The sequence below is a fragment of the Centroberyx affinis genome, unplaced genomic scaffold (assembly GCF_046629955.1).
Source record: "Centroberyx affinis isolate AG114_WGS23_722 - 3 ecotype Tasmania unplaced genomic scaffold, CSIRO-AGI_Caff_v1 ptg001078l_1, whole genome shotgun sequence".
NCBI lineage: Eukaryota > Metazoa > Chordata > Actinopteri > Beryciformes > Berycidae > Centroberyx > Centroberyx affinis.
The window spans coordinates 186,754-204,280 of NW_027279625.1; the positions used below are offsets into that span (position 1 = coordinate 186,754).

The 17,527-nt window shown below is 40.0% G+C and overlaps 2 protein-coding genes across 2 annotated transcripts; both read left to right on the top strand.

Moving 5' to 3' along the window:
• The first annotated feature begins 1,535 nt into the window (after nt 1-1,535).
• Nucleotides 1,536-7,298, top strand: LOC139647349 (complement factor H-related protein 1-like). Its single transcript, XM_071523226.1, has 4 exons — nt 1,536-1,593; nt 1,687-1,878; nt 6,619-6,798; nt 7,084-7,298. The coding sequence occupies exons 1-4, from the start codon at nt 1,536-1,538 to the stop codon at nt 7,296-7,298; spliced, it is 645 nt and encodes a 214-aa protein (XP_071379327.1).
• Nucleotides 7,299-9,168: 1,870 nt separating this feature from the next.
• LOC139647350 (complement factor H-like) lies at nt 9,169-16,408 on the top strand. The gene is made up of 8 exons (XM_071523227.1): nt 9,169-9,193; nt 10,151-10,342; nt 12,950-13,129; nt 13,404-13,598; nt 14,057-14,086; nt 14,638-14,694; nt 15,071-15,111; nt 16,397-16,408. The coding sequence occupies exons 1-8, from the start codon at nt 9,169-9,171 to the stop codon at nt 16,406-16,408; spliced, it is 732 nt and encodes a 243-aa protein (XP_071379328.1).
• Nucleotides 16,409-17,527: the final 1,119 nt, after the last annotated feature.

Genomic DNA, 17,527 nt, shown 5'->3' on the forward strand with positions numbered 1-17,527 from the left:
TTGTTTTAGTAGCTGTGAAGACAACTTCTGTTCATATTAACATGACTGTTGAAGGTGGTTTGTCCACACAGCTTGGGACCGGCACTAAAGTGACAATAATGTTTGATGTCTACTTTAGTCTCTGTTCTGTTATGTATTCTGCACAGTGTAATACATGCAGCGTTTATAGTTGAAATGGCACATTTTATGGCATTTTTCATTATTATTATGACATCAAACATTAATATGGGTGCTGACTTGACGATTTGACGATTAAATACAAATTTGGTTTAAAACAGTGCAGGTTTATTATTGATAATATTGACTCTGATTTCACTCTACGCTTAGAAAATGTATTGTTTGGCAATTTGCATCAATAAATATAATATTAATAAAGTCAGAGAAATTTATCATATAAACCTAATTATTATTTTGGCAAAATACCATATTCACAAATCCAAATTTAATCATTCTAAACCCTCATTTGTTGCTTTTGATAATAAAGCCAAGCAATACATTAAAACAATTATTTCCTCTGAAAACAAGAAGGCCATTAAGACAATGAATATGTGCAAGTCATTCAATGCATTTCTATGAATGTGAATTTATGTTTAGTCCCCTGGCTTTGTTTTTAGTTTCTTTGCTTGTTTGTTACTTGATTGTTGTGACATGTCTTTAAGGACTTTGTACCCGATATTAAATTTACAAGAAAAAATTCTGCTAAATAATGGTGTAAATGTCGGTCTTTTCAAGTCACTTTGGGATCATTTGGCTTCAAGAGACTTGGAGTAGGCTGTGAAAACTGCATGAAGCCATTTTATTTTCCGTTATTTTTTGAAGACTGAAGACAGGTCTCCAGCAACTTCAGTTGTTTTGGAGAAAGCTGCAATGTACTTCTTCCAGGGATCTGTTGTATGGACTAACAAACTTTACCCGATTTTCTACTGGCATGGGGGTGAGTAGATAATGACTGAATTTTCATTTTTGTGTGAGCCATTCCTTTAACCAAAGTTGTTGACTTGGCTAAACTTAACAGGTAGCTAACCTTAAGGTGAAAATGGCGTGTCCAATTAGTGGTGTTGCCATAGAATCCAATTTGTGTTTTTGTCGCTCAATGTAGAGGAAAGTAATCTTCACATAATTTGTGTCCACAACACATAATCTTTGTTTCAGACTTTCTCGTTTCACTAAATTCTGTAAGATCACGTTGTCAAAGCACCAGTGTGTAGTGAGGGGTTTTCTCGTGTACCACTGAAACTGAATTCAGTATACATAGAAGAGGAAAGAAGAAAATTGCTGGAACTTTGAAAGTACGTGCTTCTCTCTCCCCTTCTCTCTTTCTGTGTGTGTGTGTGTGTGTGTGTGTGTGTGTGTGTCTATTTGCATATTGCATTTTATCTGTGTGTTGCCTACTGAGCAGCAGCATGTCAATAACACACTGGAGTGTTTACTTCACATTCAACTTTTTTGGGAAAGGCCATCAATGATTAACTGGTCCTGATCTGAAGTAGGCCATGAGCTCTGCTTTGCTGTGTGATGATTTAATACCTGACAAGATGTGCTTCAGATGCCTTGGGTTTGTTCTTCTGATTTGGTTTCCTGGGGCAGTAAATGGTAAGATCGTTGAATTCTGTTGTGTGATTACACATAACTATTTTAATTTCCCAAAATAACAAGTTTAGTATTCTCTTGCTCATTTTATTTCAGCACAAAGTGAGACAGAGCCCTGTAATGCACCCAGACTGGATGGTGGTTTTTTTGTCCCTGTGCAAGTGACCTATTCTCATGGAACAAACCTCACTTATGCCTGTGATAATGGACGTAAACCAACAGTGGAGGGCTGGTGGGCAACAAGCACATGTCAAAATGGCAAATGGTCACATAAACCACAGTGTATAGGTAAGTCAAAAATAACTCTTCTGGTTTATTTGAATAGGAAGAAAGGCAGCAGATGTCCTTTGCATTCTAATAGTGTCATCTTTTTATTTAATTTGTTCTGTCATTCATCTGTTTTTCTTTTACTGTCCTGGAAAACCTTGAATCCTGACTGGCCTTTTTTTTTTTTAGTGACAAGTGTCATCATGACAATTGTTGTATTCTGTCAAAGAACAATGTCATCCATCTTTCACTACATGAAACTCTAAAGCGAAAAAAAAAAAACAACTTGCACATAAAAAGTTGTTCCAGGACACTGAAAATGCTGAAAGTACTGAAAATAGGGAAAACATATCAACTGAGGGCAAATTTTAAAGATTGGTCACTAGGTCACTTTTTAAAAATGGCAAAAGTATTTTCTAAATGATTACCCTGCACATTTTGGATTCAACATTCTCATAAAGACCAGTCCAGGATCTACATTTAAAGAATATTAAAATTTAACCTTGAAAAAGATACCAACACGGAATCAAAGTACTCGCATTTTTTTAATAATCTTAACGTTGCTGCCATACTAGGCATGTAAGAGACGTAGAGTGTGACACGGTTGTTGTGAGCATTTCGCGGCAACTATGATCGTGACAGCAGGTGTTGGTACCATCTGGGCTCGATTACCATCTAAGATTATCGTCCCTAAATTGAAGATTGACCACTCTCTTTGCCAGAGAGGGTGCGCGAACATCAATACGGAAGCTAGGTTTAAAAAATATATAGGCTATATATATGCATAGCCATGTATCCCAATCTTGTCCAGCCATTTCAGATCTTATTTGCGCTTACTGGTGGTCAGTGTTGGGGAAAGTTACTTTTGAAACTAACTAGTTACTTTACTTCGTTACTTGCCCTAAATAGTAACTAGTAATGTTACTAAGTTAGTCTTTATTAAAAGTAACGCGTTAGAGTACTTTCTCGTTACCCATGTAAAATCATGCCTTTAAAATGTGTCTTCTGCTGATGTCATCACTCTTAGTGTACAGAAATCATAACTAATCATCCTAATCATCATGTTTGGGACACAGCCTTAAGTAACATGCTACTGTTGTCTAAAGAAAACATCAAGGAGCTTTCAGTTACCTGGTTCCACAGTAAATACAGTGGGGGCTTGCCTTTCTGCTGTCACTGCATCACAACCGCAGGTGATTCTGACTTTATCAACACTGTGAAACATTGGCTCCGTGTTTCTCTCCATAAAAAAAAATCCTAATTTGAGAAAAGATATGCTAACACAGAGCTATTGACGTTAAAAGGCGCATCAACCGGTGAATATCAAACTTCAAACTAACTGTGCAGCTGACAAATCTGCAGCAACTGCGTGGTGCTATCATGTCAATATGGACAAAAATCTCTGAGGAATGTTTCCAGCACCTTGCTGAATCTATGCCACAAAGAATTAAGGCAGCTCTGAAGGCAAAAGGGGGTCCAACTCAGTACTAGCAAGGTGTACCTAAAGAAGTGGCCGGTGAGTGTATGTACCCCGTCTAAATAGCAGGTGTAGAGCCGCCAGGAGCACCGCCTCCTTCCTCCAGGCAGCATTTCTCCTGTCAGCGTCCCGATAGGTAGGGAGGGAGGTAGACATCCCACCTCTCCTGAAAGCACCCGGGAGTCTCCCGAATATTACCATTAGCTCCGCGAGTGATGACAAATATCGTGCAAATCCCTGACCCAATCCACAGACGAAAAAAAAACGTATTTTTCCCCAGTGTGATTCACGCACCCTGGTTGGTCCCTGTAAGCAAGCAAGCAAGTAAGTAGGTAAGTAAGTAAGCCTTTATTGTCCCCAAGGGGCAATTCGTTTTGCAGAACAGTGGTCCCATAAAAGCCATACAATCACAGTCACACGTGGCACAAGAAACAGCACCACAGCAGCAATGATAATGTCGTCATACCATTAGGACATGACAAGACAGAATAAATAGACAAATAAAATAAACAAATCTAAATAAGTGAGAAGCAATAAAAGAAAGTAATCAGCTAAAGCGCATTTAAAAAACTAATGGCTGATGGAACAAATGATGTAGTATATCTGTTGGATCGCCCTGATGGAAGAAGCTGAAACTCCCTATACAGAGGATGCTGGGGGTCCAGTAAGATAGCCTTAGCCTTCTAAGTGGCTCTGACTTGATAAAGATGACCAAGGTCAGATTGACGCCAATAATCTTCTGACAAGAAATTCTCCCCAGTCTACATTTGTTCGCCATGCTGAGGTTGCCAAACCAACAGATCATTGCAAAGGTAAAAACTGATTCGATATAAGAATAAAACATTTTAAGAACTCAGCATTAAAACTTCTCAGCTTCCTTAAGAAGAACAGCCTTTGCCTTTTTACAGATAAAAATCAGTGTTGGTGTCAACTGGGGGGACGACCAATCAGGCCCCACCAAACCTCGCAACTCCCAGATACACAGCACAGCGCAACTCAGTGGTAGCTTTCACAAAAATGTCTTCTTTATTCAATTTATAATTTTCACACACAACCAAAGATTATAGGTAGGCTGGGGGGGGGGACCTTAGGGGACCCAGCAAGACATTAGCCCTATCTGCCCAGGGTAGGAGAGGAAGCTCCTCTTGTTTGCCTACAAACAAGAGGAAGAAGTGCACAACCCACACACCTAAGGGCGGTGACACAGCCGGTACGCTACGTAATTCATGCAATGTACTCAATTATTCCACCCCTTTCCATAGGGCACACGTAACAAGCCCCACTCATTACAACTTCAGCTACAATACACAGTTAAGGCCTAACGGGCTATATGAAGCACTGCATGAGATTAAACCCCCGCCCCCACCCTTAGCACGTTAGCCCAAATGTCACGTGGGCGAGGCCCCACCAATAACCCGCACCCCCAGTCTACCATACACAAAAAAGGAGACAATAAAATAAGTCCGTGAAGTCTCGGTCGGTCACCACCCGACCGAGACATAAAACAATAAAACTATCTCTCTACCACCGACAGTCTTTGTCGCAGCGCCTGTCTGGTCCCAGCCTTGTATGCCCCGATCGCGTGCACGTCCCGCTCCCCGGTCCAATCCTCTGGGGACAACGGCTGAGTGGTAGGTGCTTCGCCGGTGGCGTAGTTTCGGGCAATCTCCCGGACGCTGTGTTCCTTGCGATGGTGATGACGGTGGCGATGGTCCGTGGCGGAAGAGCAGCGGCGGAAGAGACCGGGCCGCCAGACTCCGTGACGATGGCTCGGCAGACCAAACTGGAAGGGAGACAGAAAGACCGGTGAGTGAGCTAGCTGGCCAGGCTATTAAGCTACTCACACGCAAAGGAGCCAGGAAACGACCGTCCCTTTTCCTGACGGATTAGAGAGCGTTGTTCCAATCTCTGCTCCAAGAGCTACGTCTCCCTCCGGCCCGATCCGCTGGCGTCCTTTCCACCGTTCTGCACCCTGTTGCTCCCCGCCAATCGCTCCACTCCCCGGTTGGCCCACAGGTGTGACTCATCTACTCATCATGGAGAGAGCAAGAGATGTCAAGAACAGAAAAACCCCCACACATTTCCTGGGCAAAACATCAATCCTGATGTATAAGCCTACATGGCTCAGTCCATATCAAAATACACAATACATATCATACACAGGTGACATTGGCATTAAAAGTGAATTTGTCATCAAGGACGGTCCCCAAGTACTTGTACTGCTGTACTGCCTCCACTGGCTCACCTTTAATGATGGTTGGCAGAGGGGATGGGGGATTCCTACGAATGTCAATAAACATCTCCTTTGTCTTGGACATTTTAAGTTGTAGGAAGGACTGATCGCACCAGCTGATGAACTCATCTATGACTGGGTCATGGTTAAGTTCATCCTCATGCAGGAGACTCACAATGACAGAGTCATCAGCAAATTTAAGCACATGCCTAGAGTTATGATTACTCTGACAGTCATTTGTGTAGAGGACAAACATAAGCGGACAAGACACAACCCTGGGAGGATCCAGTGGAACACATGAGTTCACTGGACAGTGAGCTGTTCACACAAACTCTTTGTGGCCTATTTGTTAAAAAATCAACAAGCCAACAGACAATGCTATCTAATTTAAAATTGGATAAAGGCTGTGTGCAAGATGTGTGCCGTAGCGTCTTCCACCCCCCTCCCCGTCCAAGGCTAACTGGACAGGGTCTAACGTCCTGTGTCATTGCCATAATCTCAAGTTGGTGAAAGCCAATGGAAGCATTGCGTAATCAACATTATCTTCTTCGGCCAAATGGATCGGTTCTCACACGGTGAACACCGCACTAATTTGCATAAAGTTAACTGAATTTATGCTTTTGTCCCACCCCTTTCTCCACGTCACAAGTTTGGTTCACATCGCACATCTGTGTGCAGTTTGAAAGTATGGGAGCGGTTAGCTTAACTCAATTGCTAGAAGTCTATGGGATCAAGTAGCAGCTGCTATTTTATTTCCTCCTGTTTTATTTTGTACAGTCTATAGTTTTAACCCTTTAAACAACAGAAACAGTCCTCTTGGAAAATGACTAGACTATGCACTATAGTCTCATCTCTCAAACTTTTAAGTTTCGAGAGTCGATTCCCTGGTAATTCTCTAGAGTCGATTCCTAAAACGTAGAAGGATCCCTCAAAGCACGCAAGGAGCAACTGAGAAGGTCCAATCTTCCTGGGGCTGGAAGGAATAATGAAAGAATATTAAAATATTTATATTCCTTACATGTGGTTTTATTCTCTTTCTTTTTTTTCTCAGATGAAAAATCCTGCCTCCCGCCAAGTATCTCCAATGCAAAATACACAGAAAACCCTAATGGCTGGTATGAGGAAACAGAAAAAATTAGGATTACGTGTGACAATGGATATATATTTACAGACCACGATGCCACAGCTGAATGTAAAAATGGAACATGGACATCAATTCCAATCTGTGAGAGTAAGTCTGTGAGATGTGTTGCTCTAGTAAACTGGAAAAATAACCAGATTAATAACAATGTTTGCATGTTTACGTTTGAATGACAACAGCATTGATGAAAAGAATTGTAACATTTTTCTGTGGCAGCCATGTTTGTTCCACACTCCGCCCTCTGGCTGGCAGTGTGACAAATGTTTACTGTCAACTGCAAAGTTTTGAGTTCTCAGTGAATAACCAATGTTACCAAGTAGCCATCCATCTGGGCACCTCTACCTATCCTTACATATGATTTATGCTTATTTACAGAGAGTAGTTATGCATGTGATGAACCCCCCAAAATCCCCCATGCAGTAATTACTAATCTGGAAGATCAGGAAGTGTTTGCTGAAGATTCGGAAGTATCCTATGAATGTGAAGATGGGTATGCTGTAGAAGGAACAGCAGACACACAAACAGTCCTCTATTGCTTTGCTGGTGACTGGAGCACAGGTCAACCATGTAGTAAGTGCACAGTGAGGTAAAGATATGTTATCAACACATTTTGGAAATAAGAGTTAGAGAACTGATTGCAAAAGAAAGATAATCCATCATAGACTTTTTGCCCATGGCGGATGAATGAGTTTTATTCAAAAATCAGACATCTTTGTTTTTGGTTGTTGTTAGTGTACACTGGAAAGACCTTAAGAATGCACACTTTTAACTAGAGTTGTCAAAGTTATAAACCTCTTAAAAGACCTTACCCTTAAACAGTGTATTGATTATGTACCCACCAACCACTTTAGGTACACCTATCTAGAGGTTAGAACCCTCTTTTGCCTCAAGAACAGCCTGAATTCTTTGCGGCATGGACTCAACAAGGTGCTGGAAGGGATTGTGGCCTAATGTGTGCCAAGAAAACATTCCCCACACCATTACACCACCAGCACCAGCCTGCACCGTTGACACAAGGCAGGATGGATCCGTGGATTCATGCTGTTTATGCCAAATTCTGAACCTACCATCTGCATGTCACGGCAGAAATCAAGATTCGACAGACCACACAATGTTTTTCCAATCTTTAATCATCCAGTTTTGGTGATCACATTCCCACTGTAGCCTCATCTTCCTGTTCTTAGCAGGAGTGGAACCCAGCGTGGTCCTCTGCTGCTGTAGCCTATCCGCTTAAACGTGTTGTGTGTTCAGAGATGCCCTTCTGCACCCCACTGTTGTGAAGAGCTCTTATTTGTGTTCAGCCACAGAAGTGAGGCTCACTGGCTGTTTTTTTATTTATCACACCATTCTCTGTAAACTCTAGAGACTGTAGTGTGTGAAAATCCCAGGAAGGCAGCTGTTTTTGAGATGCTGAACCACCACGTCTGGCACTAACAATCATACCACAGTCAAAGTCACTTCGATCACGGCTCTTGCCCATTCTAATGTTTGGTTGAACAAAAAACTAAACCTCTTCACCATCTTCATGCTTTATACTATATTGAGTTGCAGCCACGATTCGCTGTTCGGAGGTGCAGGCTATTTGCGTTAACGAGCAGGTGTACCTAAGGCCAGTCAGTGTATGTGGTATTCTTTCTTGAACATTACTGTTATACATTACTTTCAGAACCAAAGCCACCTGTAACAGATGGGACCAATTCAGGTAAGACTGCATCTCATCAATATGGCAAATATGAGTTAGTTTCCATCAACATGCATGATTGAGAGTTAAATTCTTCATTCCTTTAGCAAGGACAGTCTATTTCATCTTTGATTAACAACAAAACCATTATGGTGAAGACTTTTAGTCATTACATTGACAGTTCTTATCAAGAAGAAATGCAAATCAAAGAACTTTGCAGTCTGATACAAACTCAGGTATCTACAGTATATTTACCTTCGCCTGATCTGTATCTTACAGGAGTTTCTACTGGCTCTGGCTCAGGTTCCAGTGTGAAAGGACCTCTAATCACAACAAGTAATTCATAAGATTTATTGTTCATTTTACATCACATCTATCATTTAGTACCACAGCAAATCAAAATATTTCGCTGTTTTCCAGGGTGCGATTGGGGTATTTGGGGAAAAAATATTACTGTAGTTTTGGTGTAATCAAATTTCTTTTCAGATGTTTTCTCACATGCCAGCCAAGCACAATCCTGAATTGAAAGCCACTGACCCTTTAAAAACAAACAATCTGTAGCACAAAATCTTCATATGCAAAAAGTGAGAGACATATAGTATGTGTTCCCACCACAAAGGAGACGCGACTATAAACTTCCTGTTTATAGTCGTGTCTCCTTCACGTAACCCAGAACTGACAACCTGGGTCCAATTCCCAGCATCTACCAAGGAGATTTAAAGCATGAGTCAAGCTTTACTTTTTAGCAAAACATTTTCTTATTTAACCATGAAGATTACATGTCCCACAATGACAAGTGCAGATGTAGGTAGCAAGTTTACTAGTTGAACAAGTTTACTTGCTCGCTTCATCGATTCCGCCATTACGAGCATTTTTTCAGGAATGGGAGGATAGCGCCGCTTTTAAACAGAGAGGGAGGAGACAAGCTAGTTTAAAATAAATGAAAAGCTACTGAATGGGTCGGGAGGAGCTACGAGTCGGTCTGAGTTTTGACCTCAGAAAAGAGCTGAAAACAACAATACAGCTGGCCTGTGTGTGTGGCTATTTGTTTATATCATTACATCTCAAGAAAAGTAGTAGTTTGAGGATTGGTTATAGGGTCTGAAATCGCTTATTGCAGGTTTAACCAAAGATGTTTTATTTACCTAACCATAACCGCAACCAAAGTTGTTTTTACTAACTTAACCGTTAGCCAACCTTTAGGTGAAAATGGCGTGTCAGAATCTAATTTGTGTTTTTGTCACAGAATGTAGAGGAAAGTAATCTTCACATAATTCATGCCCGCAAAACATAATATTCATTTCAGACTTTGTGCTCATTTCACTAAATTCTATAAGAGCACGTTGTCAAAGTACCAATGTGTAGTGAGGGGTTTTCTCACATGTAACACCTAATTCAGTATACATAGAAGAGGAAAGAAGAAAATGCTGGAACTTTGAAAGTACGTGCATCTCTCTCCCCTTCTCTCTATCTGTGTGTGTGTGTGTCTATTTACCTATTACATTTTATCTGTGTGTTGCCTACTGAGCAACAGCATGTCAATAACACACTGGAGTGTTTACTTCACATTCAGCTTTTTTGGGAAAGGCCCTCAACAATGATTAACTAGTCCTGATCTGAAGTAAGCCATGAGCTCTGCTTTGCTGTAGGATGATTTAATACCTGACAAGATGTGCTTCAGATGCCGTTGAATTCTGTTGTGTGATTACATACAACCATTGTAATTTCTCCAAATTCTTCTTGTTTGTCATTTTATTTCAGCACAAAGTGAGACAGAGCCCTGTAATGCACCCAGACTGGATGGTGGTTTTTTTGTCCCTGTGCAAGTGACCTATTCTCATGGAACAAACCTCACTTATGCCTGTGATAATGGACGTAAACCAACAGTGAAGGGCTGGTGGGCAACAAGCACATGTCAAAATGGCAAATGGTCACATAAACCACAGTGTATAGGTAAGTCAAAAATAACTCTTCTGGTTTATTTGAATAGGAAGAAAGGCAGCAGATGTCCTTTGCATTCTAAGAGTTTCATCTTTTTAAAACCTTGAATCCTTACTGGCCATATTTTTTTTTAAATGTTTCAAGTCAGCTTGATCCAAACTTACTGTATTCCGTCATTTATCTTTCACTATATGAAGCATTAAAGTGAAGAAAAAGAAACTGCATATAAAACATAATTCCAGGACACACAAGACGTACTAAAAAATAGGTAGGTAGATTCAGAGAAAGGATATCATATCAACAGCTGAGGGCAAATTTCAAAGATTGGTCAAGAGGAGAGGCATTTTTAAAAATGGCAAAACTATTTTTTAAATGATGACCCTACACATTTTGGATGCAACATTCTCATAGAGACCCATGTCCAGGATCTACATTTAAAAAATATTAAATTTTATCTTGAAAAAGATCCTGACATGGAATCAATTACTTAAATATATTCTCTTTCCCTAATAAGTGTCTAAACCCACAATGCATTGTATCTTGGTAAAAATGTGAGCATATTTTACATCTGATCTGGGTGAGTAGTTTATATTCTGGTTTTCATGGCGGTCAAGTGCTGAATAACCCCCATGTTAAAACAAAGTGGAATATTGCTTTAACGCACCAGCAGACTATTGTTGAGGTCGGGTCCTGTGAGGAGTATAACGCCATTCTGTTGCCCGGCACCGTGAGGTCTTTGATGAGAGAAGCATGGGGAAATAGCTCATGTGAAATGTCTCAACTTGGCTGTTGCAGCATGTGAGTTAAAGAGCACAACCATTTTCAAGGATGGAAGTCTAAATGTGTCTACTCGGCAGTCGCTAGCGGGGTGAAAGGTGGTGACGACTATAGGGGCCCACAGCTGGAGAGGGCCCACAACAATTCCCGAAAGATGCATGAATTTATGTATTCTATAGATCCTGCAAAGGCATTTGATACAAACCCACAAATTATGCAATATATAATTAAAGTAGTTTCAATTTTCCAATCCATGTCCCCTTCCCCCTCAAAAAAAAAATTTGTTCGCTCCTCTGCTGCGCGTTCGTGAACTGAAAGAGGACAGAAGTGAAGTCGGGGTCGGGACCGTGGGTCAGACAGCATGTCAGGTAAAAACATAAATCGGGAAGTCAGAAAAGAAAAGGAGGAGGAGGAGGCCAGGAGCAGTGCAGGGGCGCAGCTCATCACCTCATTCTTTTCTAAGAAAGGTGAGTTTATCAAGCAGCATTAGCAGACAGAGGCTAACTGAGACAGGCTGGTTAGGCTGCTGGCTACTAATTGCTAAATTAACTTGTTGTCAGCTCCCAGCACCATATCACCCATCTCGTGTGATATGGAATCATCACTAATGAAGAGCAAGCTGTTGAGTTCCTTAATGAGTCAAAATCGACCGTGATTTGTTCTGTAGTTCCCTATTTAGGGATGACCAACACATATTTTATAGCAACCAAAGATCCATATAACACAAAGGCTCACTGCAGTATTGACAGCTGCTCTTAGTGTTGTCTTTGGTCAGTGGGACAGTATCTGTTGTTTTGGTTGACTTATTCAATTTTGGGACTCTCAAAACTGGACTTTTCCAACCATCTGCCAGCTATGGCATTGATAAGGCAATTTGGGCTACCTTGACACTTCAAGTTAATGTATGTCTTATTAATAGTCAGTTGTAGCTCAATTACTCTTTAAAACATGCATTTGAGTTTTGAGCCCACATGCAAAAGCAAGATCCAAGTGAAAAATCTCTAATGCACTATAGGATCTCCTGCAGACTCTGATGTGGCCCCTATTTCTTCTTCAGTAGCATAGATATTCATGAATCATGAATATAGAGAGTTCAATTTATAATTCAATGTTACTGAAGATGAAATTGAGGACTTTAATTGCTGGCTGTGTGGGTTTGTTTGTGAGTTTTTGTGGAGTTTTCAATGTCACACTACTTCCTGAGTCCCGACTGACAGAAACAAAACGTGTTGCAGGCACGAAAGATACTTCCAATCGAAATACATTAGTTTGAAAGTCGTGCTGAGTGTCACAAAAAAAATGGAAAAATCATGTCCATGTACACGAATCAATAGATAAATTTTGTGACTATTTCACGAACTGCTGTGAGGCCGGGTTGTTACAGCTGGTGCATCGTGATGATGAAATATGCTGCCTAGAGCAATGGCATGGCTCTGTGACGTGTTTTTAATCATTTTTTAATACAATGGAGTTCTATGGCTGCTGGGACATGGCTTCATTGGGCACTGGCTACATGGACGAGATTTGCTGGCAAAACAAACAAATCACAAACAAATCATTGCTGATTCTGTTATTTTCATAAGATTTGTTGACCGTAAGCAATGCATTAAAAAACAACAGCCTTATCCTTTAACCTTTAAAGAGCAAGTTATTTAAGATAACTGTGGCAGTAATCAATTCTTGCTGACAACAGACACATTTTTTTATATTTATGCAAAGAATGGTTGTTTATAATGTAGACATATTAATTGTCACAAAGAATTCATAAGGACATGAAAGGTTGTCACAAAATGTCTCTGAAAATCTCTCACACTGTGGTTTGAATCTCTCTGTGTTTCTCAGATGAAAAATCCTGCCTCCCGCTAAGTATCCCCAATGCAAAATACACAGAAAACCCTAATGACTGGTATAAGGAAACAGAGAAAATTAGGATTACATGTGACAATGAATATGAAGTCAAAAACAACGATGCCACAGCTGAATGTAAAAATGGAACATGGACATCAATTCCAATCTGTGAGAGTAAGTCTGTGAGATGTGTTGCTCTAGTAAACTGGAAAAATAACCAGATTAATAACAATGTTTGAATGACAACAGCATTGATGAAAAGAATTGTAACATTTTTCTGTGGCAGCCATGTTTGTTCCACACTCCCGCCCTCTGGCTGGCAGTGTGACAAATGTTTACTGTCAACTGCAAAGTTTTGAGTTCTCAGTGAATAACCAATGTTACCAAGTAGCCATCCATCTGGGCACCTCTACCTATCCTCACATATGATTTATTTGCTTATTTACAGAGAGTAGTTATGCATGTGATGAACCCCCCAAAATCCCCCATGCAGTAATCATTCACCAAGGATACCAGGACCTGTTTGCTAAAGATGCGGAAGTATCCTATGAATGTGAAGATGGGTATGCTGTAGAAGGAACAGCAGACACACAAACAGTCCTCTACTGTGTAGCTGGTAACTGGACTGCAGGCCAACCATGCAGTAAGTGCACAATGTGGTGAAGATATGTCAACAACACTTTTAGGATTAAAAGTTATAGAACTGATTGCAAAAGAAAGATAATCCACCACAGATGTTTCACTCATGGTGGAGGAACTAGTTTTGCTCAAAAATCAGATATCTACCATTTAAATGGGGCAATTTCTCTTACAAATTAAACAAATGGTTCTGTTTACAGGACAGCAGGTAAGGAGATAACACTTGATAACACTTTGACAGAGCAGATACTCTATATTTTAGAGCTTTTGAGTGATACAATTTCAGATGGATGAACGGCTGAACAACATTTTTGAAACAAACTCTTGTGGTTGAGCTACACAACTTTCTGGAAATACCTTCAGAATGCACACGTTCTACATTAAATGTCAAAGCCTCTAATAACCCTTACCCTTTAAAAGTGTATTGATTATTATTGTATTATTGTGATACATTCCTTTCAGAAGCAAAGCCACCAGATAGGACCAATTCAGGTAAGACTGAGCATCTCTTTTCTAATCAATATGAGTGAATTGAATCATGTATTCTGATTCTGTATGGAATCTGGAGTGGGGGGAACAGGTAATGCTGGTGGGGGACGTAGTACATCTGCCGGCAGTGGGACACAACCTGCGGGTGGAAGAGGTGGAGGTAGAGGTTTAGGCAGGTTATTCACCTTTACTGGATATCAATGTTGTAGATAAGGACAATATTCTGAATTTCAGGGTCACTGCGAGTTAAATTCTTCATTCCTTTAGCAAGGACAGTCTGTTTCATCTTTAATTAAACAAGCGCAAATTCACGCTGCGACCACGTACGCGCATGCATACACGCGTGGGGAAATTTTTGTGGACCGACCAACCAACAGACCGACCGACAGAGCGAGCTATAGAGCTGCTGGTCGCAGCTAAAAAAGCATGATGGGGAAAACTTTAAATCATTACATCGACAGTTCTTATCAGGAAGAAATGCAAATTGAAGAACTTTGCAGTTTGATACTAACTCAGGTATCGATACTTACCTTCATCTGATCTGTATCTTACAGGAGTTTCTACTGGCTCTGGCTCAGATTCCAGTGTGAATGGACCTCTAATCACAACAAGTAATTCATAACATGTATTTCTCATTTTACATCACATCTGTAATTCAATACCACGGCAAATTAAAATCTTTCACTGTTTTCCAGGGTGTGACAAGACGTATTTGGGAAAAAATCTGTAACAATTCAGTATTTAGACTCAGTGAGTGGTTTGGAGGAGAGCCAGGGTCAAAATCTGCTCTGCAGTCAGCTTGGCTCAATAAAGAGCTGGGTAAAATAACAGGCTGATTGCATGGAATTCATTTTATTAAATTGTGTCTTCACAACTGCTAGTGCTATTGCCCATTGATACAAATAAATACTATGACAAGTTCAAATGTTTGTATTTGTTTTCAGAAACTGACTTTCAATTGCAAAACCATTTTTCATTTAATTTCAGTTGACAGATGTGGAGAAATCCCCAAACTTATAAACGGCGCTGTGGAAACTGAAAGAATGTTTTTGAAATACAAATGCAATGAATATTATGAACTAGTGGGTGCAGCAGAAGTAATGTGTTACAGCGATGGCTCTTGGTCAGAACGACCCACTTGCAAAGGTACGAGCAAGTCAGTACGACTATTTATTTTTTAACCCCAAAGATCAAACAGGTTACCTGAAGAAAAACAGCTTAACAAACTTATTTTCTGTTCCTTTGGTGCAGAGGCTTTCTGTACTGTGGACACTGCTCAGTATTATTGGTTAAAAACACTTCCTCAAGTTCAGTATGTAAAGGAAGGACAGAGTGCGTATTTGGAGTGTCTTCAACAGGACCAAGATGGCAGTTATCTTGCTGTGGCTCGCTGCAGGAATAGAAGAATATCTTTTCAGGACTGTAAGTATAACTCAGCTCCTTACTTAACACATACCACAACACAACAGAAACAGAATAGGTTCACAAAGTGTTACCAAGTCTAAATGGGATGGAATCAGGACCATGCAGCCTCTTTACAGTCTGTTAACAAGTCACATGTCTGCTAACCATCCACTAGCTGATTCACTAAGCTTCTGCACCATGTATGTAGATGGTTTTTAATCAGGATGAAGAAGGAGAAGAAATCAGACAAGAAGGAATCCCAAACCCTAAGCTGTTAGTGAACAGCTAACATGTTGGGAATTTAGGAACAGCACAGATCTTCAATTGTAGGCAACTGGCAATTACTTATTAACAATTGAGGATGAAACATCTAAATTAAAGCGAAACATACAAAATGCTGTCTCCTGTTTTGTAAATGGATACTTTCCCTCTTCAATTAGGTTCAATACATGAAAACATTTTTAAAAAAACAGTGCAGGCTGTGCAGAAATGCAGTGAGTCAGGCCTCAGTAACAAAACTCAGTGCAGTAAACTGCTCCAAATATTCACTGCTGTACTTTGTCATCTGATTCCATTTAGGTTGTTCTCTGTATTACATTACATGGGTAAGTGTTGATCTTGAATCTACTTTTCAAAGTAAGAGAACTGTATTCACACTGACGTTCTCTTCCCTCTTGAAGTGTCTCTTATCAACTGCTGTTTTATAAAATGCCATGACATCATTTACCTTTGGTTGCATCTTTGTTTTTGATGAAGTCTTGAAGTCATGGCTTTGTGGATTACATTTTTTTTTCTTGATACAATAGCTTAATAACTATAAAATCAAATGCTTGCATCAATTTGATTTTCAAAATAAAACAATTTTATTATAATTGTTAATTGTCTCTAAAACCACTGTCTTGTATCCAGGGAAGGTGCTAAGGCTGCAGCATGGAGGTTTAGAAACTGCTGTCTTTGGGTCCACTCACCACCAACTGAAAACAAAAACCAGCTGGACCAGTTTGGAAATAAAGCCACCTGAAAAAGTCCTGACCATGTTGTCACAGTGTGGAATATATAACTTTTTATTTACCACATATCATATTGCTTTTTTGTTTTGATTTGAGTGATCTTTACATAATGTAAAAGGGAGAGAAAGGATGTGTTCGTTAAACAAAATGCAATGTTTGTTCTTTCATGCAGTTTGTATATTTACACCCAGAGATGGAAATGTCACTGTCATCACTGTCCAATGTCATCTAAAAATATGATATTAATAATAATAATAATAATAATATTAACAATAATCATAATAATAATATTAATAATAATACTATACCACATTTCAAAACAAATGTTACAAAGTGCTTCACACAGATGAATCAAAAAGGTAATAAAAACAGGATGAAGATAAAACAAAACAAAAACCATAGTCACCAAGTTCATTCAGTTAAACTGTCAAGTAAAGCTATTTACATAAGATGAAGTACAATAAGATAAAAATAAAATAATAAAATCAGTAAAATAGAATAAAAACTCAACCATGAGAGAGTAGAGAGGTTATAAAAAGGCCTTGTGATAAAGATATGTTTTTAGGAGTGTTGAAGGATGACACGGAGTCTGCTAGCCTTAGCTCTTCAGACAGGGCATTCCAGAGTCTAGGGGCCCTAACAGCAAAGGCCCGGCCGGTCACCTTTAGAGCAGAGCCTGGACTGAGGAACAGCCAAAAGGGCCCTGCCTGAGGATCTCAGGCTGTGCGCTGGCTTGTAGAGAGCTAGGAGGTCCGAAGTGCCAAGCCCTGAAGTGTTTTAAAAGTTATCAATAAAATCACTAAAACAAACTGGTAACCAAAGTAGAGATGCTAAAACAGGAGTGATATGATCCCGTCTCCTTGTCCCTGTTAAAAGCCTGGCTGCAGAATTTTGAACTGTTTGAAGCTGATCCAAAACTTTTTGGTTTAAACAGGAGAATAATGAGTTGCAATAACCGAGCCGCGATGAAGGCATGAATAATTCTCTCCGTGTCGTTAAAATTCAGAATTGGTCTAATTTTTGCGATGTT

Coding starts and splice junctions, on each gene's coding strand:
- LOC139647349 (XM_071523226.1), top strand. CDS start 1,536: ATGTGCTTCAGATGCCTTGGGTTTGTTCTTCTGATTTGGTTTCCTGGG. Junction 1,879..6,618: donor ACATAAACCACAGTGTATAG/GTAAGTCAAAAA, acceptor TTTTTTTCTCAG/ATGAAAAATCCTGCCTCCCG. Junction 6,799..7,083: donor ATCAATTCCAATCTGTGAGA/GTAAGTCTGTGA, acceptor GCTTATTTACAG/AGAGTAGTTATGCATGTGAT.
- LOC139647350 (XM_071523227.1), top strand. CDS start 9,169: ATGTCCCACAATGACAAGTGCAGAT. Junction 10,343..12,949: donor ACATAAACCACAGTGTATAG/GTAAGTCAAAAA, acceptor TGTGTTTCTCAG/ATGAAAAATCCTGCCTCCCG. Junction 14,695..15,070: donor TGGACCTCTAATCACAACAA/GTAATTCATAAC, acceptor ATTTAATTTCAG/TTGACAGATGTGGAGAAATC.